Consider the following 26,922-nt stretch of genomic DNA (forward strand, 5'->3'; position numbering starts at 1 on the left):
TAGCTTTCGCCCGCGACTCTATCCGCGTGAAATTAAAAAAACAAAAGCGAGTAACCTATGTGTTCTTCCAGACTATCCTCTACGTCTATGCCAAACTTCATCGAGATTCATCCATACATCTAAACTTTCGCATTTATAATATTAGTATGATATACTAGGTGTTGGGAAAAGGCCTATGTCAGAAGTGTTGGTGGATGATAAACTCGTATTAGAAAGCTTAATCGATGGCGTCAACCGATTGACCGACATTAAAAAAGCCAATTACAGTCACATTATTTAATAATTGAAACGAAAGGTTATGTAGATAGCCTGTTGTTAAACCACTTATAATGTTTGATCACGTAGTTGTATAAACCATGGCGAATTCAATCTACGTAGAGCACTCAACTTTATTGACCGAAGCTAGCTTTGTGTTCCGTTCTTATTGGAAACTAGAGACTGTGTACATGTCGGACACATGAATGAAATTATCATATTCCATCACAGAATATAACATTAAAAAGGCAAATCTATGAATATAAATATAGGACAACCGCTTTACTTAATAAATAAAAAAGGAGATAGAAAATGTAGGATATTAAATTACGTTTGATGTTTACTTACATATTATTCAGTTGTAAAGAATTAATAACGTTTTGGAATATTTGACTGACTTCCCAAAAGCACGAGGTCGTTTGTATACTTTGTTTGTGTGATACGCCATATCTCCGTCCCTGATGGACCGATTTTGAAAATTATTTTTAACAAAACTTGTGAATGGTGGATCGAAATATGGCGATAATTGGAAGCTTAAGTAGAGAACTGGACCACATACTAAACTGTTAAATAGATGTAAAAGAAGTTACAACACAGTTACAGATAACATTAAAATAACTTTCTTTTTTTATATTATAAGGTGGCAAACGAGTAAACGGGCCTACTTAATCAGCCGAAATGGCGAAGCGACCGCTGCCCATAGATATCTGCAAGTGCAGATGCGTTGCTTATCCTTAATCGACGGAGGAGGAGACGCACATAAAGAGGATATTTCCCATCCTCGTACGTCTCCTCCGCTTATAAATCCACCTTCCCATCCTTTCCTCTTATGAAAGTAGAAAGGAAAAGTTACTAAAATAAGGCCTCCTTACTGTCTATTATTAAGTTGTTATGTTTATTGTTGCTTTCTTAGAGTTTATTATTAAATTGTGAACAAATTATGTAAAACTATTGTACTACCGAAGTCTACCTTCATTTATAATCCCGTCACATCTTAGTCACGGTTCAGGAATAAGGATATAATGTTAGAGAAAGGGAATTCAATTAAGAGGGACACACCGAGCCCATGTAAGGATTAACTAATGGTACCCGCTTCAAAACCTCAATGGGATAAATTAATGATATTAACTGAAAACTTTGATATAACAAAAGAATCGTATTGAAAAAGATTTAATTACGCTAACTTATTCCATTTGGTTATATTGAAATCAATGATTTTCTAAACAATAATAATTAATAATCACAATTAATAAATCATTATTAATAATGAGCGTAAAAGCGTTGACAGTTAAGAACTTATGTTGTTTTTTCTGAATAACAAGAGGTGTTATTAAAATCCTTAAATGGAATCTTTCTTCAAATTTCTAACAATAGAGTAAACTTTTACGGCCATATTATTGCTTACCCTTATTATAATTGTGCACAGTTCACGCAGAACGTCATAAAACTGAGAATTAACTGGGGATCATAAAATAGTATCGAGCCATAAAGGCCCCTGTACTCGAATAACAATAAAATTAAGGTAGAGCCTCATGTGACAGTTATGTCGATTGTCCATGAATACCTTTTGATATCAACGTGACTGTGTGAAACCTTCGAATTATTTGGATTATTCCCAACCGTCACCCCGCTCTGTCCCCACGTGAGAGTAACAGTTTCCTCTAACCCACCTTTTAGTCACACTATCACTAATAAGGTGACAGATGGAATCCTTATAGAATAAAATAAGTTCCAACCGTCCCCACGACGCAAAAGGTGGGACGGATGAAACTTTTCATTCCCATCTCGCTCCGTCCGTCTCCGTCCGTCCGTCCGTCACCCCGCTCTGTCTCCACGTGGAGACGGTTTACGGTTGGGAATAATCCATTAAATTACTAGCTGTCCCCCGCAATTTCATTCGCGTGGAATAAAAAAGAAAATAATTATTCCGTGTTCTTCGTCGAGCCTGCTCTTCGTCTGTGCCAAATTTCAGCAAGTTCTAGTACTATTTTGGAGTTACGTAGTAACTAATATCTATCGAAACTTTCGCACTTATAATGTTAACTAACTTTCGCCCGCGACACCGTTCGCTTGGAATTAAAAGAAAACAAAAGTTAGTAGCTTATGTGTTCTTCCAGGCTATATCCAATATCTATGCCAAATTTCATTCAGATCCGTTCAGCCGTTTAGGCTACAAGCTCTAACAAATATCCATCCATCTAAGCTTTCGCATTTATAATGTTAGTATGATAAAAAGTAAGATGTGATAATAGTATACACGTAGATATTTGACGGAATATACGTGTCTTTGAATTAAACCATTTGTGGATCTATCACAAAATTACACTGTAATATATATTTTTTAATATTTAACTTTTTAATTTAACAGTCAAAAAAAGCACTTCTAATTATGTTGCGATTTTACTAATCCTTTACAAAGCCAATTGTCGACTGTAAACAGAGATTTTCTTGCACAAACCAGTAATCGGATTTGTCTAGAATGTAGATTAAACTCTTTGCAAGCTGCTACGGCTTCTAGATTTTCTCTAATTTTAAATTAAGTAATATTATAAATGCGAAAGTTAAGATGGACTGATGGATGTATGGATGTTTGTTAGAGTTTGTAGCCTAAACGGCTGAACGGATTTCGATGAAATTTGTATAGATGTAAAGTATAGTCCCATTCACTTTAGTTTTTTTAATTCTACGTAGACGGAATCTAAAGGCGAAAGCTAGTATTAACTAAAAAATTCAATTACTTTCATGTACTTTATAAAGCGGTTTTTGAGATTTTCTGTTTCGAAAAACATCAAGAAAATATCTGTGGTTAATGTTTTAACACATAATGTAACTTAAAAACAATATAGTTACTTGTTCTTCGGTTTGTTACAAATGTTTATAAAGTAGAAACGTGCTTAAGTTACATTCAACTTCAACTATTGTTATAACTTGTGGATACAGTAATTACGTTCACCCTCGACCATATCTTGTACGGAATACTAAGTTAATTAAATAGGTTTGCTTTCCTATTTGTTATTTGGTTTATGCTCGGTAACATCTGTTAATTTTTGCAACAGGGGGAATAACAAAAAATATCACGGCATTGGCGTAATATCGAATAAACGATCTCTGAAAACATTGTATGGAAAAGCTTTTATAAAACCGTTTTTCTTCCTATTTTAGTAGAAGAGTGTTTCGTATATTTAGGTTACAAAGATTTTTGATTTTTCTAATCCGTAATATCCTTAATAAAATTGTAGGAAAACATGTAATTTTGTAAAAAGGGATAGCTGGGGATAGCTATCTCTTTATCTTGCATCGTTTAAGCCGATCTCAAGACGTGAGAATTTCTTTTCACAATGGTTATAGGGTGCGGGCGAGTCGACCTTTTCATGTAATAGCAAAAGTTGCTCAATCATGTTAACTGTAGACACAGAGAGGGTTTGAGTTGCCTTGTTTTTGGCCATTTTATTAATCACCAATATTTTATAACATATCTAACAATATTGAATGGATGACGTAAAAACAGTTGCCTGTATGTCTAAAAAATAACCTTACCTTAATTAAAAAACTGACTGAAGCCGTAACTTACGAGACAGCGCCATCTATTGGTTGGTTTGAAAACAAAAAATAATGTATAGTCTGAAAAATCCCTTTTAACATGAAATTACACGACTATAGTTAATTGGGGTTAAAGGATCACCAGCACAATAGGCACGCTTGGGTAAAATATAATTCCCATACTAAAACATGATGTTAACATAAATAATATTTTACAGTGACTTTTATAAAAATTTTATATTAAATTTCCCAAGCCATCAATCTCTGTCACAGTTTCCAGCTATTTTACTTTCTAACCACGTTGAATGACAATTTATAATTTTAATAGTAAACATTTTGAACTTTAATGCTTTGGAAACAAAAGTTAGAATTGTAAATACGCTAAGTAGGTTAACATAACCGATGTTAATGCTAACATCAGTAACTAACTTAAAAATTTTACGTTTTTTGTTTTAAGAATGTTATACATTCTACAGCTACGAGTAAATAGATCTAACGGTAAAGTAACTAAGTAAGGGTCGAGTCGTCATGTTTTGCTTACATCTTGAACTAAACCTAGATTAAATTTGATAGCGGTGCTACCCGACCCTTGTGCTTTATGGAGAACATTAGGTTTTTTATATTATCTGTAGTCACAAGCATAACTGAGAGAGTCGACCTCTTTCCATAATGTCTTTTAAGATGAGGGCTGGTTGAATAAACATTCACATTTACGAACTTAAAACACGCAGACACGTGTGACCTCACATAAAATTATTTGTAGGTTAAAATAATTTATATTCTCAGATAAAACATAAAAAGTACTTTCATAAAAATCTGCTTTTTTAAAATTTCATAATTAAAAAAGCGAAGATTTTAATCAACACTTTTGAACAAAATTCTGTAATAATGTTTTGTAGCTACCCGCATTTAGTAAATGTCTATTAAATTGTCATTTGTTTAAAATATTATATTATATAACAGAGGTAGTGCCTGCTTTAACATCTTAGCGCGAATGGACCGGCACGCCCGGTGTAATACCACGACCACACAGAAGACAGGCGTGAAATGGAAGCAATGCCGTGTTTCGTCTGATGAGTGTGGTGCCAGAGGCCTAATTTAAGTCTCTTTCCCTTTACCACCCTTTTCTTAAGAGAGGATGGGAAGGGAAAGTGGATTTGACAATGGAGGAGATGCATAGGAAGAGGAAATGTCCTCTTTATGTGCGTCTCCTCCTCCGTCGGATAAGGGTAGGCGACGCATCTGCAATTGCAGATGTCTATGGGCAGCGGTCGCTTCGCCATTTTGGCGGATTCAGGTGGCCGCTTGCTCATTTGCCATCTTATGTTATAAAAAAAAAATATTTAGCATAAGTTATTACCTACTAAGGTAATAACTTATGCTAAATATTTTTTAGCATAAGTTATTACCTTACTTACTAAAGTAAATTGTAAATTTTTATTAAGGTAAATAAAGATTCTTAAACCATAATCACTTTGTAAAGTATTAGTAAATTAAGTAGCTTTTGCCCGTGATTTTGTGTGCGAAATAAAAAAGAACACAATAGTAAGTAGCCTGTGTTTTTACAGATTATGCCCCTCCATCTACCTATGTCAAATTACATATAATACCGTTCAGCAGTTTAGGTTACAAACTAACCATCCATCCATTTAAACTTTCAAATGTGTTATATTAGTAAGATTTAACGGTGATGTGTACAAGAATAGAAAATTGTTATTTTAGATAAATCTTTTTTTTTTGTATTTCTCTGATTATATTCTCTGTTCGAACTATTCATTTGTATAGGGCTGCCAATACTTATTGTTGTAGAGAAGTTTAGTGAGCATAAATCAGGGGCACAATGGAGCGATACAATAAGCCCTCGACGGCTGAGTTAGGCCATGTCCAAATGTTACAATAGATTAACTCACTTTACAAAACTTCTGACAGATACATGCATGACTTGCTAATTTATTGAAAGGCGTTCGGAGAATCTTCTGTTTTGCAAGTATGGACTAAAAGACGGTAACGATAGCCTTTACCTGTAATCAATGTGCTGAATGTCTTCGTAATTCGTTGCTATAGCTATTTTTATATTAAGTCTTAGCCAAAAATACTAATGAAAAACGCATTTAATCACTAAAATGAAAAACTTTAAAGCATTGCTCGCATTTCTCTTGAAAATTGTTACATCAAAATTTTAACACACGTTTGAAACGTAGCGACATAAATGTTTTACAACCTACGTTAAATGCGAAAAATATTTGATGCGAATTCTGTATTAATATGGAACGAAAAAGTTAAAATAAACATTAAAATTTAAAAACTTAACTAATTGTTAAAATATAATTATAGGTATCTGAAATAGTTAATGTGACGTCCATTCTTTTAAATTATAGCCAGTTTCCCAGTTACGTTTAACCATTCGTTAGTTTTTGTTTCGATAAATTCTTGAAAGGCATTGAACGAAGTTGAGTTTTACTCCTTTGAAATTTAGTTTAACCTAACAGAATGGAAACTTCAGCGACCCGGCATAAGACGACAGATTAAAATACGTTTATGTTTAAATCAGACTTAAGTAATGTATTAGTGTAATAATTTCATTGTGTTCTCTTTAGAGCATCGCAATTACTCGAGCTGTCTGCCGTTATAAACGGTCTATACACGTAGGAAGCAGTAACGACGGAGCGCCTCACACCGTGAAATTGAGTTTAATGATAAATGTTGCATCGTAAATGGGAATAAATGTTATTTTATTCAACTTTCATTCTTTTATTCTTTGAATTAAACAGAATTTGAATAGAGTTATGTCAGTTATAACATGTTTTAGGGTCTGTCCCACCAAATTGTAAATTATTAGATAATCCAACGTCTAAAACATGTGACGGGAATAGGGGATTTTGTTCCACTATCTGACAGTGACGTCATATTAAGCTATTTGAGCCTCTATCAGCCAGTGGTGGGACAGGCCCTTATAATCTTAAACTAGTGCATTTAAGACCTAAGAAGTTATCTACGTTTGTTGATCTATGACAATAAAGAAAATAAAGCAAAAATTGATTTCATTTTGTTTTTATTAAAGTCAGGTAACTACATTGGCCTGTGAATACGAAAACGAATCGAAACAAAATTAAATTTAAAATTCATTTCGTAAATGCAAATACAAATGAATATGAGATTCATTAAACTTTTTCATTTTCATATTAATTGGCGGTTTAAGGGAATTTAAAGCTTGAAATATGTGAATCTACTTAATTATAATATGAGTTAATGTAACTTCAGTAATAAAATTCTGACATGAGTATAAAATTTGTAATAATAATTCAGGAAGTCATATATTAATTAATTCGAGATATATTAAATAGTAGAAACGAATATATCTTTGCAAAAATTATTAATAAACGAGAATCATTATTTAGTTAACCTTTCACTTAACTCATCTTCTTTCAAGAATTTATATTTGTTGTGTAGATATTTCAAATAATAAACATTCGGCCTCGTTATTTACCGGATATATCTTAAAAATCATAAGAGATACAAAGTACTAGGATTGCAGAAAGCCAAATTAGGCGAGACAATAATTCCATGTAACATTAAAGCAGCACGTGCGTAATTTTGTATAGCCGAGTAATGCGGTGGCGCTAGTGTCGCCACTCGGTACAGATGTTCCGCGCCACCGCACTGCGGCGCAACGTTCCACACATAAAAACTTTTTTATAACAACAAACTTTTTGCAAGTCCTTCAGAAAAGAAAACTCCACGGAAAAATAACGAAATCCAAAGAATTATTAAGTGTGAAATAAGCGACTTCATTACGTTTCCGCTTAACAAAGCATTTGGTGGGGAAGTATATGAATGATTACGATTCATAATTCATTGTGAAGACATTATTTTGCTTTTAGAATTCAAAGATATTGAAAGATAATATGGATCTCCTTGTATTTAATTGTATAGCCCAAACAGAATTATAAAAACTATTATTATTATTTGGTCTACACCTTCCAGTTGGTTATTATCTTGTTCATCAAATCAAACCGGTTCTTTTAAAATATTTTAATGTTTTATTACATTGCAATGTAAAAATATATTACACCACTTGGGATTTGCATAACGAGACGAAATTAACTACTTGAATTTTAACTATCACTAATTGAATACCGAATTATTTTTAACGACCTTAATTGCTCGTCATTGTTTCGAGAAATTCGTTTCTACCTACAATAAAGCTTAAACTCATCGCTTCCTTATTTTAAACAAAAACGGAGTTTTAAGTTTCCTGAATTAATTTGAATTTATATTACAAAAGCTCTTTTAATACGATTAATTAAATAATTGGTGTGAATAAACACCGCCTTAGCTGGTTTTCTTGCTGTATTATAAAATCTACTTAAGACGGTGGATGCTTGACCTAAATAAACAAGAACCTGGATTTTCCGAATCCATTTGTTTTAAGCGTTTACAGTTTGTTTTATTTTAATTAATAAGGGCGTAAACGTTGTGGTTTTAACTAGATTTGTAAAACAAGAGCATAGAGTCAATTTTATTATAACTACTAGCTGTTCCCTTGCGACTTCATCCGCATAAAGTTATGAAAATTTTATTTTATTGTTTACATGTCAAATTATCAATTGCAAATGTCAAAATGATATGACATGATGACAAAGCATGGCAAACTTGCTTTCTTGATGTTGGCAGCAACGTATGGTCTCTTTCCCACATAAGGGTTTTTATCCAAAATATTTAACCCTAAGTTTAAAAGCGTGAAAATACGAGTATATACACTAAAACGTGATGTAAGTGTAGGGCTTTTTATTAAAAAAAGATTTATTCAAAAATATGCTGTGATTGCTGACATCTTAGGCAACAAAGAAATGTGTGTTTACGCTATACGCTTGCAAGAACTTATAACTTGAGAGGGAAAAGCATGTACGCAATACGACATATTGTTCCATTTCCATAGAAACAAATAGACCCGAACAATTTAAATAGAAAGATAAAGCACAACGTATAAGCGTGGGTGTTTAATAAAGTTGGTGTAATGTGCACTGACCGCTCCAGATGGCTCTGAATGACTGCAATGCCTCGATTTAATTTAAGAACAAGCGCCAAATAACCGGGCCTTTATCAGTAATTACAGTAGCGTCCTACGCGTTCCTGCTTCATTGCATACCGTAAATGTCCGTGGAACGCCGTACATGTAATAGTTGAACTATAGAGAGACGTAAGGAATCGAAATCAAAATTATTCAAATCTCAACTTTTATAAATCTATACATATAATAAAGTTGGAGTGTCTGTAATATCAAAAGAAAAGTTTCATATTTCAGGAAGATAATGTATTTGCGTTGCCGATAATGAAAATAGCATTTAAAAAAAATGTCTGTCTGTCCGCAAGCCGCGTTTGTTTCGGGTAATCTCCGAAACGGCTGGGCCGATTTCGATCGAACTTTCACTGAAGGGTAGCTGTCATAGATAGGCATATTATACGCTACTTTTTTTAAAAAAAAATTAAACGCTTTTAAAATAGCGTAAAGGGTCCAAATTTGCGCTACCGAAATTATGCATAATTGTATTGTACATTGCTCGTTATGCATAATTGTTTTGCCGTTAAAAACTAAGTAAATCCTATAATGTTTTGTCGCTAGCTTGCACGGAGTTGTACCAACTGGCATCTTCTTCTTGTTATGTTGTTGTCTACCGTCTTTTGTTTATTTGTTCAAAAAGTGTTGCGTAAATGATTTAACGTTACTGGTTTAGTGATAGCTCAGTTCGCTTCAACTTTGTGATTGATGCATTAGGGAACAAACGCAATAAAGTGGTTAGGGGACTTTGACATCTTGCGAGAGCGCCGCGTGACCTGCCTGCTAACATGGAAATTATGCCTTGCGAAAATACAAAACATACGAGCATTATTCTTGGTATTAACCGATTATGTTGTTCGGATTTTTGCATAAATAACAATATCAAAAAACCTCTTTTTCTGCAAACATCTGTAACCGTTATATCTACTTATTTGTTCATAAATTATTAGCATTTGCTTTCTGTAAAATCAACAATTCATTTTAGTTTCAAACTAGTTGTTCCCGTGCGACTTCATCCGCATAAAATTATGAAAATTTTATTTTGTTGTTTACATGTGTCAAATTATCAATTGCAAATGTCAAAATGACATGACTTTATGAAAAACCACGGCAACCTTGCTTCCTTGATATTGGCAGCAACTTATGGTCATTCTCCCACATAAGGGTTTTATCCAAAATATCCACCCCCTAAGTTTAATGAGCCTTAAGCGTGACGTAAGTCTAGTGCTTTTTATTAAAAGAAGGATTATTCAAAAATATGCTGTAGTTGCTGGCATCTTAGGCAACAAAGCAGTGTGTGTTTACGCTTTGCATGCATGATTTTTTCTTTTTAATTACTATAAATTGAAACTGGTACAAATTGAACATAAATTATGTGATTTTTTTAAATAGTTTATTAGATTGATGTATAATTGCAACATCGTCTATTTAAGGATTAAACAAATAACCCTTAACAGACTTAATAACTTAACAGTGGTAGAGCCCCCTTTAACATCTTCGCACGAATGGGCCGGCTCGCCCGGTGTAATACCACGACCACACAGAAAACAGGCGTGAAGTGGAAGCAATTGCGCGTTTCGTCTGATGAGTGTGGTGCCGGAGGCCTAATTTTGGTCCCTTTCCCTTTCCACCCTTTTCTTAAGAGGAAAGGATGGGGAGGACAAGTGGATTTGACGGTGGAAGAGACGCATAGGAAGGGGAAATGTCCTCTTTATGTGCGTCTCCTCCTCCGTCAATTAAGGGTAGGCAACGCATCTGCAATTGCAGATGTCTATGGGCAGCGGTCGCTTCGCCATTTTGGCGATTTCAGGTGGCCGCTTGCTCGTTTGCCACCTTATGTTATAAAAAAAAACAAAAATTTAAAGAGTTAAATAACAAAAATTTGATATTACTTTTTAGTTTTAAAACGCCATTGTTGTAGTCATCGACAGTAGAGTCGCGTTATCGATTGTACACACTGAGGCAATTTAAAAAGTTATAACTATTAACACTTAAAACATTCTTCGTTTTTATTTTATTGGGAAACTGCTTTCTATTGCCTTTATCTACATTAAGTGCAGGGTTTTAATAGGTTTCTTTTATTTCAATTTATCGGATTTTAAAGAATTATTTGATCTTTTGTAGGATATTGATTTTTCCAAATTAAGTTCTATTATCACGTAATTACTAATAATCTACAAAGGAGCCTTTTGTCTATGATAATAATCCTAGCGGATTTAATTAAGCGTGTATATGTTAGATGGCTTTAATGCATGTCAATATAATTTATGATTACTCTCTATTGATTCTTGTATTTAATATTCCCTTTGGTTCCTACTATCAATTAGTGGTAAACTTATTAATAAATTACGTATAGTTTGTAATTGGTATGCTTGCAATTAAGTCTTGGACAAGGTATAGATACAAAATTTAAAAAAAAATGCATAACAAGTAATTATTTTGACTTAAAGGATGTCAAATCAAAATACTTGTAAACAATGTGTGATTTCGAAGTAATAACATTTATTTATTAACTAGCTTTCGCCCGCGACTTCGTCCGTGTGGAATTAATAAACATAAATAAGTAGCCTATGTGTTCTTCCAGACTATCCTGTACATCCTTATCAAATTTCATCGAGATCCGTTCAGCAGTTTAGGCTACAAACTCTAACAGACATCCATCCATCCATCTAAACATTCGCATTTATAATATTAATAAGATAATATTATATTATTTAACTGACGTGTTCTGATCTTTTTCTTTTTTAAGTTAAATCTATACATTTAAATAAAATATCTGGCAAACAGTTCCTTGGTGTAATAAATTTGATTGCGCAGACAATTCGATCATTGTGAATCTTATGGAATATAAAAAAACAAATTCGATCAGTTTCAAATACAGAGGCCGGAGCGAAATCCCTTTCTATTTAATCCAACGATATTGAACGCGCAAAATTGTATTGGATATTGTGACAGTTTTCAACTCAATTATATTTTAAAACAAGCAGCTCTGTTCTAATATAATGTAATTTTTTGTATAAACAATACATAATGTATTCATTTTAATGTTTATTACTCAATTTACATTCATTACACGTTAACAAAAAGTCGTTAAAATGTCATTAGTGTTTTCAAAAAGAGAATGTTTCATAATGTAGATATTTAAAATATTCATTAAGCATAATATTAATTAATTACTCGTTAAAAGTATACAATAAAAATCTAATTCTAACAGGACTATATAAAAGCGTAGAATGTAAAAATCAATACAGAAATTGAAATAGATCTAGACGGCCGACTCAGAACGTTGAACCCACTCTTTATTTAGATAACCCTACTTTTTACTGTATATTAGTAAATGCAAAAGTTTAGATGGATGGATGGATGTTAGAATTTGTAGCCAAAACGGCTACCCATATCAAGATGAAATTTGGCACAGATGTAGATAATCTGGAAGAACCCATAGGCTACTCACTTTTGTTTTTTTTTACTTCTTATTTTTATTTGCTGAAATAACTTAGAAGAAAATCTTATTTACATTATAATAATACAGATTAATGTAAGAGAAATAAATCTATACTATTATAATAAAGCGTTAACACACACTTCTTTGTTGCCTAAGATGTCAGCAATCACAGCATATTTTCGAATAACTCTTTTCTTAATAAAAAGTCCTACATTTACGTCACGCTTTTGCCTATATATTTTAACGCCATTAAACTTAGGTGGTAAATATTTTGGATAAAAACCCTAAACCTAAACCCTGGGAAAGAGACCATAAGTTTCTACCAACATCAAGGAAGCAAGGTCGTCATGTCATCGTCATCGTCATGTCATTTTGACAGTTGCAATTGTTAATTTGACACATGTAAACAATAAAATAAAATTTTCATAATTTTGAATTCGCAAGGGAACAGCTAGTATTATACTATTTTTAAATCTTTATTAGATATATGTTTTATAGATTTTTTATATGAAGCAACATTAGGAATAAAAACATAGCGAACGTGGGCACTCCCGAAGTTAATGGCTTAGAAGTATCTCGGCTTAATGCCGTACCTACGCATGATAACGTAGATTTAATACACGAAAATGAACCGTGTTCTGATAAACACAAGCCTCAAATTACAGATTTAATTCCTGAAAGTAATAAATTACGATTTATTTTTACGAATAAAAAAACTTCTAATCTGTCTGATAGTACGGATATACGGTTATATTTGCATTTGAAAATGTAAGTAGTTATACGTCTGGCTGGTCAACTTTCGTACAAGTTAACTAAATTTGAATATAAATTAGTCATTAAGATGTACAAATTAACAGACTGTCGTTAAGATTTTTATCGTTAACAATAGAAATTAAAAAAATAAAATCAGATATAAAGCTTTTAATGCCATTTTAATCTCATGTACTCTGTTATTCCTTTGTTTTTAACAATACAACCATGGCGGCCTGTCGTAGCCGCTACAGGCGTAGCAGCCTACAAGTGTAGCAGACTCGAAGCGTAGCGCTACGGCAGTAGCACTTGCCCATTTGTGTCGACTACACGCTACCGTGCACAGGAAACGCGGCAAAAGTTGTCGTATTATTATTGAAAATAATAAGTGACATTAATTTGTTTCGAGTGTTATGTAATTTGAGGAATGTTTAAAAACGGTGAGTTTATTTTTTTTATTTTTATGGAATTTGATTGTATAGAAAATAAATAATCGAAGTACATATTTGCTTTAATGAAAAAAAAATTAGTAAAATGTTAAATTTACATGTGAAATAATATAAAAGAAAGGATTATTAGATAAAATATTTGTAACGGGTATAGAAACTTACATTTAATTCTATGGTTTAGACGTAATTATTTTTACCAAAAAAATAGAACATATATCTAAATATTAACTTACGGAGCTAACACTACTACAGACCGGAAAACAATACAGTTGGAGGTGAGCTTTGAAACAGAAAGTGCAGAGTACCGTAAACTTCTAGTTTTAATTAATCTGTAATATAGTAGAACCTCGATAAGTTAAAGTGCAAGGGAAACACGAAATATTTTAAGTTATAGAGGTTTTAAGTTATCAAGGGTCTATGTTATAGAGGTTTTGGGCTCTGATGGTAAGGGAACATATTATTTTTTGATGTTATAGAGGTTTTTAAGTTATCGAGGTTTGAGTTATCGAGTTTCTACTGTAATACTATAGTGTCGGGGTTAAAGATATATTAAAACTGACATATTTTCAGGCTTGATTAGGCGTGGCCCATCTGTATCCATATAACCTTTAGTAAATGCAAGAATATGTAATCATTTTTTTCTTTCAGACCTGTAAAAAATTTTACATTTTCCCTTGGTACCTAAATCGTTCATTCAAATTATGCGTCGAGTTTATTTTAGCCTCAATAGGGATATGAGGACCTCTATGGGTAGAGAAAAGTTAAACCCAGTTCTCTATCTTTCCTTATACGACACTCAAGATAGTCCAAAGTTTTTGTCCTAAGTAAAAGAATGAGAATAGAAATCGTAAAACTATGATTTAACTATTTTAAAACAATAGTAATACGAATATTTTGAAGAGAAAAGATTTTTATTTTTATATACATTAAAATAACTTAAAAGCTACTGGGCTGATTGCAAAAAAATTTAACCATTAAAAAGCTACGTTATCAGTGAGTAAAGGCTATAATTAATTATTTTTTAATTTCGCACGGGCGAAGTCGCAAGCAACAGCAAGTGTTTAAATAATTTAGCAATTACAATTATAAGAGAAGTAATAATTGTTACTAATAATGTTTAATGTTTCTACGCAAAGATATTACACCGATTTATTTATTTCCCATCATTTATTTATCTTAAAACGTTTCAGATTGATAATTAGTAAATAACCTAATAGTAAGATTACCTTCCTTTTTTAATAAAGCACTTGTTTGATGCTAACATCGAAGATTACAGAAGTTGTTGATTTATTAAAATTTGTTACTTCAAAAGCTATAAATTCTAATTATCGCCAATGTTGAAAAAGTTGACAGTTAAAGACAAAGTTTGTACCGAGTCGATTTGATTAGGCTCTCCTTTCAGGCCTTTGTTTCAATACCGTTGGGACGCAGTATCAGCCTATTACCTAACCCAATTGTTAATCCAATCTCAGTACTAAACTCCCTTAGGAACATTGTTAAAGTTTTATTGGTACTATTAGTTTTTATTTAACTATGTTAATTGTGAAAATACTATATACCACTGTTGCGTTAATATAGTTTTCATTATGATAATGAAACATACTTATTTAGTTATCTCTTTGTTAATTTTTTATTTTTTTTACTAATTCTTTTTTTTGAGGTTATATAAGGTTGGTCGTGACGTAAGATTAAAGTGACACGTCTCGTGTAAGACTACGTTAATCGAGAGGTTAATCCAGAATAAATGTACCTTTTTGAACTAAGCTACAAAAATATAAAGATATAAGATTTATTGCTAAAAATGAAACAAGCAAATTTTGATCACGAAATATTTGATTAAACGCAAAATTAATTCCACATGATTTTATTTCCAATAAAACTAAATTGTCATTGAAATGATTGGAAATCAAATTGAACCCGATTATAAATACACATACAATTAATTAGTTTCTTTGTTTGTGTTAATTTACAAATTATTGTTTCATTTGATTCGACATTATTTCACTTCAAAATGAAATATCGTGACATTCCTCGAATAAATTTCACTCCATACTGACTTAAATAAAATAGATTCGTCCCTATTCTGATTTTGTACATTACTACCTGTTGTTCCAAACTTCGTCCGCCTGAAATTAAAAGACGATAAAAGGATATAGCATATGTTACTCAGTGATAACGTAGCTTTTTAATGGTGAATGATTTTTTTAAATCGGCTCAGTAGTTCTCGAGTTATTTCAATACATACAAAAATTCAAAAATGCAAATCGGTTCTCTTTATAATATAACGTTGCACATTATTCCTTACGGAGCAGAAGGCATAATGCTCTGTGGTTTTAAGCGGGAAGGCGTTCATTGAAGTTTTTCAAACCCAAAGTGGTATTTGATAGGTCTACGAGTTACGTCATGTAGACCCCGTATGTATGTATATCTTTTGGATGTATATAATATAAGATTATTTGTGTAATATATGTGCGATTTCATGGGTATGAAATTATGAAAATTTTATTTTATTGTTTACATTTGTCAAATTATCAATAGCAAATGTCAAAATGATATGACATGACAAACCTTAGCAATCTTTCTTTCTTGATGATGGCAGCAACTTATGGTCTCTTTCCTACATTAGGACTTTTATCCAAATTAATTACCAGCAAAGTTCAATAGCGTTAAAACATATAGCCTAAAGCGTGAAGTAAGTGTAGGGCTTTTTATTATAAAAATAATTATTCAAAAATATGCTGTAATTGCTGACATCTTAGGAAACAAAGAAGTGTGTGTTTACGCTTTATTTTAATAGTATAGATAAATCACTTTGATAATTTTAGTGTTTGTTTGTTAATACTTTTCATGGATGATTTTTGTAAAATATTAACGAAAATGAATATTTAAATGGTGCTGTCAATTTCCATAATATTTCATTAAATTCAATAAGTTAGGTAAACCGTAGAATTCCTTGCCCACTTCAGATCGTTCTGCTTCTGACATTTTGTCTATGAAGCGACCGAAAGCGCTTAATTGCTTTAAGTACGAATCTGTAATGGCGGTCAAATTGAGAATTGATTAATCTTGATAATATAGAAAAAAATTAAATAAGTTTACTTAGCGAATAATGAAATCATTTTTAATAAAAGATAGTTTAAATATTGTTTAGCGGATTCTGGTGACCGCTCACTCGTTTGCCGCCTTATGTTATAAAAAAAATATTTTATTGTCCTATTTGGAACTTTTTAAAGATTATTTAGATAAGCTTATAAAAGTTTAACAATTAAAAAGGGAACTAAGCATTGCACGCTCATGTCCATTCAAAATTTGTTCAAAAAAATTATTTTTTAACATAATCGTTGTAAAATGTAAAAGACGGTTTGATTGTTAATTCTTGATATTATCATACTGCAATATTTCTGAGTATATTAAATTACTCACAACCATATTATACTCGTAACATCACAAAGAGTTTAAACTATTTTGCGAATAAGCACTTAAGATTCAAGATTTTCATTGGCGCTGGCGTAAAATTGCAGTCAAGTTATTCTTGTACGAAAGTTTGAAAGTGTCAAGTGAGCATTTTATACCATTTCATGAAAATGTGGAACTAGCTTGCAAGACTTTGAATATATGAGAATGACAACGTACAATTCATGATTTACGAAATATGTAACATGAACACATATGTATGACCTTTTACAGTTTAATATTTTGTTCTTTATAGATTACAATACATCCCTAATTAAGCATAATTTTTATGGTTGAACAAAAATTCGTTCATAATTAAGTAAAAAAGTCCTTGATTTAGGAATCCAAATAAAAATGTTTGAGAATAGTAGTAGTTGAGAAATTAAGGAGTAAAAGTTAACACGGGCATGTTATGAGGAGGGATGAATCGTATGTATTAAGGACATTAGTTATGAGTGTAGAATAAGGGAGTGGTGACTGAGATGATATTGTTATTTCGAGAACGAAAACTCGGTGCGCCGACCCTACAGGAATAGGATAAGGTAGGGGAGATGTTGATGAAGTATTTTGTTTCAGCGCCTTCAGCAATGTAGAAGCAATGTGCGCGTCAGCCACCGCGGCTCTATTGTTGGGCGCACTATCTGTTCTGCCGACTCGAGGTAACTTACCTTTATGCGAAACTTCTAATTAAATTCTATATTAATTATGATATAAATAACTTCAAGCTGGTTAAAGTATGTCTAATTAACACGATATGTTTTGGTTTTATAATACAAAATAAATAAATTGATCAATGCTTAAGTTTAAGAATACATAATACTTTATTAAATTAGCAGCTGTCAGTAAATAATGAAATAAATATGGAAAACTACGTACATTACTAAAGTACTTATCTCTCCTAGGGACCGAGGCCGACGCGACATTAACAATTTTGAAGGAAACACGCGAAGCAGGCTCGCAGCCAACAATAAACCAACTTTATCAAATGCTGTACCGTGGCCCGGATTCGCATAATCAGACTAAACTCCTTGCTAACACAAACTTTTCTAATCTCGACATTATACCAACTCTTAAGTCCTATAACCAACTTGAACATTCTCCACCGAGCGATAAACAGGTTAAATGCTGCTTTAACGATTCCTTACCTTCACAATTTACTGCAAACAAACACACGGAAGCTGCACACGAAGTTAATATCACTAAAGATCATAAGAAATTCAGGAAAAGGCGAGTTAATGAAACACGAACAGAAGATTTTCTTAATAACGGATATTATGCTGCTACGGCTGTACCAATGATAAACACGCCAGTGATGGAAAGACGACGTAAAATAGGAGAAGTTGGGTCCAATGCGCCACTCTTAAACTATATATTCGACACTTATTCAAATACACATCAACATAGGAATGAAAAGTAAGTAAATTAATCATTTAACTATAACTCAACGGCTTCAATATTATTATGGTCGAATACTGAAACGAATATATCACTTCTCTTCGTAGGTACTGTTAGAGCGTGGATACCCTTCACTAAACTATCGCGTAACTGTGTAGTCCCGCATTTCTTTTTCTTTATTTCCTGTGCTATGTTTTTTGCAGCAACCTTGTTATCTTTGTAGTTTTTTTTTCTAGTTTTTTACCTTGTATTTTTTTTTATTATTTTTTTTTGTATTCTTTTTCTATTTATATATATATATATATAACACATACTTTCATATTTTCTTCCTATTACAAGTTTTTTTTAGTCACGCATTGTTTTCTATGAGTTTATAGAGTGCGCAGATTACACGATTTTTAGTTGTTTTTTGTGTGTGTGTTGAATTGGCTGTGAAACAAACGACAATCGATAATCGTCCAACAGCTTTGCGATAGTTTAGTCAAGCTGTGTCCCCGCTCTTAGAATCTAACAGATGTCAAAAATTTAATGGAATTTGGAGTTTAAGCATAGCCTTATAATTAAATATGTTGTTACATATTTTAATGTCTTTTCAATATTGCATCGTATGTTGTGTAATAAATAACAATTCTATAAATACCGTGTTTAAGCCTTAGGATGTTACAAAGACGAGATATCAGTATATAAGTTAGCCACTTTTATTATCGAGTAATAGTGAAATTTATCCGTGTTCCGCAGGCAAAGCCTAGAAGTTTATAACTTAAGCTTGTATAAGTCTGTAAGCTGGGTGTTCGTCTTTAGTTGGAGGAGCAACTTGAGTGTAATCCCTGACGCCGGAACCAGCCAGTTAATTTGTTAATTGGAGTTTCATGAGCTGATTTACGAGATATCCGATAACGGCTTAGTAATAGCATATGGTGCGTTTAATTCAGACTTTGAACAGCTAACACGAGAATGTTTTATAGTCTACTACTAACGACCGAATAATAAAACGAATCTTTAACACTTCGTTTCGTGAGACCCGCTTACAATTTGATAGATGTCAAAATTCTAACTAAATTAGGAGTTTAAGAACAAACTCATTATTAATGCTGTGTTGCTAAAATTTCTATTTAATTTATCATAACCTAGTTAATTATTAGTGTTAGGTTAGATTAAATTTCAAAGAAGTAAAACTCAAGTTACGTAGTTCAGAAACGCATTTCATCAATTTATCGAACCAAAAACATTAACGAATGGTGAAATGTATTTGAATAACTGGTTATAAGACGCTGTCATTTGTTTAAATGTCATTCAAGATTTCAAAAGTAAGAGTAATAGGTTACGTAATTTAGTTTGAATTATAAAAATGTAATTGGAAATAAGTTAAGGTCTTGAACAAACAAATAAACAATGCTGACGTTTCAGGCCGGGCAACGGAAACAGTATCTACGCGGCGGCCGCGCCAGAAATGGAGGCGCTAGTTGGCTCCACCGCGCACCTCGACTGCAAAGTGGATGCGCTACACGATAAACTGGTAATGAATGTAGATTTATTGTGCCGTTCGCCTTACGAGATTAAATTATTTTCACTTCATTAATTTACATTGTTATACCAACTTAGTCTTGAGAATTAACTTAATGGTTGAATTAATTATTCAAGAAATATATCTCTTTTTAACTATGGAGGAATACGACATATTGGCAGCTGTATCAGACTTACTTTATGTATACTAATATTATAAAGAGGAAAGATCTGTACGTTTCTATATTTTGAAATAACTCAAAAACTACTGGGCCGATTTCAAAAATTCTTTCACCGTTATAAAGGTAATTTATCTGTGAGTAACATATAAATACGCGGAAGAAGTTGCGAGTAACAATTAATTTCATGTAATTTGATTCTCTGTCCAAGATTTTTGTATAAAAATATACTGGACTTAAAATAGCAAAGTGTCGCAAGATATCTAAAGTGATGAATCGGATGAAGACGTGTGTAGGTGGGGCTTCCTACGCAATACAAACTTTTATCCTCTATCCCACTCACTGTTAGGTTAGAAATAGTATTTTTATGCTTTTAATTATTTACGTTGTGCAATGCTGATTAATAATTAAAATCTATTATAATTTGTGATGTATGCAAACAGGAAAATTAATAGACACGCTAAAAGCCCGCTCTTCCGCAGTACTATAATAAATATAATCAAGATGCACTAATAAACGCTGGAATCGTTATGAAGTCAATAAATATACATTACACTGCATAGAGTATGCGAATAATCTGCCTACAGTAATGTAGGTCGGCGTATTTTCCGCACTATATACTCGTAAAATGTACTTCAAATCGCGGTTTGATTATTTTTTTGATAAATTACTCTTACTAATAAAAAAGGAAAGAAATTTACTTAGAAAAATACCATAGTTTATCTGCAAAAGTTAAGTGTCAGTCCTACCAAATTGTAAATTGTCTGATAACAATTAGTAAAATAAGTGATGGAAATATCGGATTTATCTCACAGTGACGTCACTTAAGCTACCTGAGCCTCTATTAACCAGTTGTGGGACAGGGCCTTAATGTTTAAAAATTATCAATATTTTATTAGGTATCCTGGGTGCGGCGAAAAAATGACGAAGAGCCGATGGAGCTCTTAACAACTGGCACTCAACTATATACAGCTGATAAAAGGTGAGTTTGTTATAACATTAGAATAAAAATAATAAAGCTATAGTTACAGGTAATTTTTTATCATGTAATTAGTTTAAAAGTAACATTACAATAATTTAGGCTACACATGTTAGGTTATGACGGTATTCGCCATTCATGCTCACCCCATAACGTGTGTAACGGTTACGCTAATTATGTGTGACCTGCATAAAAATACAAACGTTTATATTAAATTTAAACTAAGAATATAAGTTCTTGTTACTTTTTGTGGCATTTACCATGAAAATAAAATTGATCCCGTCTGTCCCGAATAAATAAAATGGACTCAAGAAAACGGACCCTATCGTAATATTAAGGGCAGTTGAACTTGTCACGGCAACTTTGAGCAGGTCATAACATTGTTTATTCAGTTGTCAAGAAAGTACATTTTGGAACGTTATCTTTTGGGGTGTTTTATAAGGTTTTTTTATTTTATTTTTTACTGCATTTACCCTTATAAAAAGAACGTCGAGGACTTAATGGGCTCAGACATTCCCGACCCGGAATTAAAAGGATGGAATACGTCATTTACATATTTCACTCATTTAATCCGAGACTAATGCGTTCAGTAAAGGAGACTTTAATTTTGAATATGCTTAACGAAATAAATGCCACAAACGAACCATATGTAATTTAATTGAATTCGGATGAATATACGTTATACGGAACATAATAATTTCTTACACAAATACTATACTTTATAGTTAAATTGTCGATTAGTTAATCTGAATAATTTAAGGATGGCCATACACCACAGCACGTCAACTACTTGTAGTTTTCTGTGTATCTTGGCCCTAATTCTTTTACAATAGAATTACAATTTACGTACACTAAGCAATCTTTATCTATTGACTAGTCTTTGTCCGCTTCTTCGTGCACGGAGAAAAAAAAAAGGCATAGTAAGTAGCCTATGAGCTGTCCCGCTATGATCGAAATCTGTATCAAATCAGAGAGATTACTTTAGTTGTTTTGGAGATATCTAGTAACAAACTTCTATTCATGCAAACTTGCTTGCTTAAAATCAATTATCCTCCTAGATATTCCGCCCGCTTTATCCCTCCCGATATTTGGCGTCTGGAGGTGCGAGAGGTTCGTCCAACTGACGCCGCTCATTACGACTGTCAATTATCTGCCCACCCGCCTCGGACTGCGCGCGTCACATTATTAGTGCCAGGTATGTTTGATAACAATAACGATTCATATAATTCATGTAAGAAAAACTTAAGCTATGTTTATTATATCTACATATCTACTTATCTATGTAAAGCCTATGTAGGTAAATTGATAGGCATATAACCCATCTTTTCAAATGCACATAGGCCATATAAGACCTAAGGGTCATGAGCTGAGGACTGAAAATGGACCAATATCGAATTGACAATGCAAAATACAATACGTCTAGCTAAGAACTAAGAAAATTTATTTTTTTCTGATTTAAATCGTGAGAGTAAATGGCCTGAGTCATTTGATATACATACAACTGGGGATAGGGAAATAAATGCATACTTTTTAGTGGAGGTATGGAAACCTACTGTCCTGACCTGAAGGTATACTTTTGTGTAGAGGTATCAGTTCGCATCGTGGATGGTGCGGGTGCGTCAGTAACAGAGCAAGTTTGCGAGCTTGGGAGTACGGTGGCGCTGCGGTGCGAGGTGCGCGGTCTTCGTATGGAAGGCGGACCCTCGCTGCTCTGGTACCGGAGGGAGTATCTACTAAACGATGACACTACTAGAGGTGGCATAAGGTTTGTTTTCTTCTTTTAATAATAATATAATGAAGATTCTTTATTGTCAATCATTGATTGAAGGATCAATATTGCTTTGGCTCCTTAACTAGGAATTCCTGTGTTTAAGGAGCCAATGCCTTCCCTTTCAGTTACCTTTTAACAACAAAAAAAAATTAAAAAAAAATTAAGTATCGCATGAAACCATACAAAATTATATTTTTTAATTATTATTAATTTTATTAATTCTATTTTATGAGATGACATTTGTAAAAAATTCCGTATCCCTCTGCCTCTATACGAAACAAATAATACCTCTTTATTAATAATAGGTTGATTCCCCAGTAAATCTAAATACTTATAATACACATATAAATACTTATGATAAATAGTAACTTTTTTTAATAAGCAATTTATCCGATATTTTAAAACAAATATACAATACAAAATTGACTTGTTTCCTCCCACCTATCTCGTAACCTACTTTTCATCTATGAATAGCCATCCCTAGGGTATGCAATCCAGCTTTCCTTTTTCTATACCCATTTAAATGGAAATCATTATTGCTTTCTTTTGTTTGGATATTTATCTTTTCTTTGTATCAGGTGGACCGCACCCCACGGGTGTTATGAAGTACACTCCATTGTTTGTTTTTAATCCCAGGAACGTTGCCCACACAAGGGCGTATAATATTGGACTCTTAACAACTAAAACATTACCATATTTCATAAGTTTACATTTCTGTACTTAATTAAGTTACTATGTTTACACTTTTATAATTGAATTTAAGTTACGTAAAATTTGTTAAGAAAAGAAAGATAAACTTAAACTTTGCATAAGCTTTTTTCAGAACGCTCAAACACTATTTTAATACGTAAATACATGGTTAAATGTAAATTTTTATGCGTGTTCAGTGTTCGCACGGAGTTTGGCGCTAATGGTGCGAATTCTGTGTTGCGCGTGGCCCGCGTGCGCGCGGATGACGCCGGCCGCTACTCGTGCAGTGTGGCGCGCGCTCCGCCGCCAGCGCCTCCTCCCGCTACCGTCATCTTACACATCATCAAAGGTGATCAACCAGATCATCATAATGATCCTTTTTCATGTCTTTCCCTAAAATTTCTTTAAAGAAATCGCCTTATTAAATAAGGTTTGTTTAAATCTTACTTACTATATTATAAATGCGAAAGTACAGATAGATGGATGGATGTTTGTTTATTAGAGTTTGTAGTCTACACTCCTGACCGGATGATGATGACATTTGAAATAGATGTAGAGAATGGCCTGGAAAAACTCATAGGCTACGTACTTTTGTTTTCTTTCATAATTCCTGGAGGACGGAGTCGCGGGCGAAAGCTAGTAATATTTTCAAACAAATATTGTTTTTGTTCTACGGCCATACATAATTTTATTACTAGCTAATTATCTTTTGTGAAGATATATTTCTGTTCCAGGGGAAAGCTTGGCAGAACTACACCAGGGGAGGGGAACATGTTTGATTCCTGGAATTGTAATTTTTACGTTAGCGCTGTGCGCCATTTTATACAATTAATGTTAAGTATTATGATAAATACAATTTTAATATCAATAAACTGTTCATATATACAAAATTAGTTTTATTTGAACCTTATATTTCAAGTTAACATATTAACAAGAGTTTATTCAGAATATACATTTGGCAGTCATTACATCTGTATAAAAAGGATCCTAAAACTATCTGTAAGAAATATTTAACCCGATATAAGTATGTAAAACACATTTTTTTAATAAAAAATCCGAATCAATTTAATCAAGAGTCGTTGAGTGTGAGGATGATTAGATGCTTTAGAAATAAATATAGTAAGAACTTTTTCTGATTTTCATAATTTTTTCCATTGAAACAAAGATTTAAATTTGACATTGCCTCTAGCGGATGAATCTAACACGCATCAACATTACAAGTGGATTTTAAAAAAGCATTCTCGTGTTTGTGGCTTATAAAATATTAAAGACTTTTAGAGACACTTTAGGATAATTTATGACGCTGACAAAAAGTACTTTTATAAAAAAATCTCGCATTTATTATCAAAACATTTTAAACATATATAGTATGTCGTCTTTTAAATATTCTGCTCCAAGTTATAATTAAAATGAAATGCTTGACGTTTCAACTTACTTTGACATTAGTTAGAAATCCTAGCTTTAGTAGTTACAATCGAAGTTACTGGAAGCAGTTCGAGAATGTCACTTAGACTTTAACTGTTACTGGACTCGACATGATTACAATTCAACACTAAGTGCCTGTCCTACCACTGGCTGATAGACTCAGATAGAGTTAAAATTGTCAGATAAAGGAACAAAATCCGATATTTCCATATTTTACACATTGGATTGTTATCAGACAATTTCCAATTTGGTGAGACAGGCCCTAATTCTGACTAATGTTGTAAGAAAGTTGTTGGTTAGAAGGTGAGTTATTCAATTTATTGCACCTTCGTAGTTGTTAGAGGTGTATTTGGATAAGCCGTTGGAATCCTCTTTACAAAAGACTTCATTTGTAACGTAACAATGCAAGGAAACAGTTGAGTATTTTTGTTAATCCATATATACGAAACTTTGGACATAACGAAAGGCAATCTTGGATACATTGACAGCGTCTTCTAAGCAATCCTTAATATTTTACCACTATTTCTATTCTATCGGTTAATGGATTTAAATCTCAATTATTTTGCGAATTCTATTACTTTGCGAAACTATCGCATTACATTTCATTACGTTTAAGTCGCGCTTTACTACCAAAAAGCTTAAGTGGAGGTGCGCACACTACCCGATTTTTAGTTGTGTAACTAAACAGTTGAATTGACTGCGAAACAATAGACAATCGCACAACAGTTATGCGATAGTTCAGTCAAAGGTGTACACCAGCTTATAATATAACAATAAATTGTATAGCGATACACGTAAATTCAGAAAACGTAATAATTTTTGGCATATATCAACATCAAACCATCGTAGGAAAGAGTAATGTATTGCCCAATTTCAAACATCACGTTTGAAAATAAATCAAACTAACACGATATTTTTGCTAGCGGTAAAAGAAAATCTATAGCATTTAGATATCAAAAAGAGGATTAAGTTGATATCATAATGACAAAATACCGTGGTTTAAGTATGTTTAGTCAGTATGTTGTTAAAACATCATATCCTATCTTTACATATAATAAAATTGGATTGTCTGTTTGTAACATAAAAAGAAACACTGCAGATTTCAGGAAGTTGATATATTTGCGTTGCTGATGACGAAAATCGCATTTAAATTTATTTTGTCTGTCTGTCCGCAAGCCGCGTTTCTTCCGGGTAATCTATGAAACGACTATCACTGAAGGGTAGCTAACATAGACTTATTACATGCTTCTTTTTATCTTAATTTTGCGTTAATGAAGTCGCAGGCAACAGCTAGTATGAAATACAAGAGTGGCCATTTCCCAAAGTTGTAAGTTTTATTGTGACCCGTTGTATTTTTAAAGTAATTTTTTTTTCATAAACGAAGTAATTTTGTTTTCATAAACGTAAAACAAAACGATTTGCCCGCTGCACGGATGCGTCCCACTGGAACAATTTGCAACTTGTTTTAATATTTAATCAGAAAACTCATTAAGAAGTGAATAATATGTGTACAAAGCTCTGCAGATGTAAGGATCTACATAGGCTCGGCGAGGGACCGATCTAATTCAGAGTAAGAGAGTTTAACAATAAATGTTGACTTGTTAATGTATAACGGAAATGTTGATTGTGTCTCTGTCTTTCTCTTTCTCTCTCTGTGAAAATAACGTAAACAAGTCAGGTAAAATGTTATACAATGTAAAAGAGTTTTATTATTCTTTACCATAATATCGAGAAAGGTAAAAGTCTCTATAAATGTATTTTCCTTGCATATGTATGTAATATTTAGTTATTTGTAAATTATGAAAAAAGTGTAAAAATAATTCAGTCTCCGGTGACATGTCTGTTAATGACAACTTGATAAATGTGTTTTAGTCACATTTTTTCCATTCCTTTTAGGTAAAATATTGGAAATTTCACGAAGCTGAAAATATGATTTCTCTAAGGAATATTCGACAGTGCTGTACAATTTTTTTTAACTTACTTTTATGTCGAATATAGTATTACAATTTGAAGAATTGCATGTAACATA

At 32.6% G+C, this 26,922-nt stretch overlaps 1 protein-coding gene across 1 annotated transcript; it reads left to right on the forward strand.

The window, feature by feature from the left end:
• Positions 1-17,363: 17,363 nt before the first annotated feature.
• Positions 17,364-24,300, forward strand: LOC106109105. Its single transcript, XM_013290508.1, has 9 exons — positions 17,364-17,380; positions 17,528-17,610; positions 17,854-18,364; positions 19,754-19,862; positions 20,928-21,010; positions 22,066-22,202; positions 22,592-22,772; positions 23,666-23,817; positions 24,203-24,300. Exons 1-9 carry the CDS (start codon positions 17,364-17,366, stop codon positions 24,298-24,300), a joined length of 1,371 nt encoding a protein of 456 aa, XP_013145962.1.
• The last annotated feature ends 2,622 nt before the right edge of the window (positions 24,301-26,922 follow it).

This window comes from Papilio polytes, unplaced genomic scaffold, assembly GCF_000836215.1.
Source record: "Papilio polytes unplaced genomic scaffold, Ppol_1.0 DF821289.1, whole genome shotgun sequence".
NCBI lineage: Eukaryota > Metazoa > Arthropoda > Insecta > Lepidoptera > Papilionidae > Papilio > Papilio polytes.

What these genes read in the sequence shown, in the direction of transcription:
- LOC106109105 (XM_013290508.1), top strand. An exon ending in CTATATACAGCTGATAAAAG is followed by an intron (nt 21,011 to 22,065) that starts GTGAGTTTGTTA and finishes TTATCCTCCTAG; the next exon opens with ATATTCCGCCCGCTTTATCC. An exon ending in CGTCACATTATTAGTGCCAG is followed by an intron (nt 22,203 to 22,591) that starts GTATGTTTGATA and finishes ACTTTTGTGTAG; the next exon opens with AGGTATCAGTTCGCATCGTG.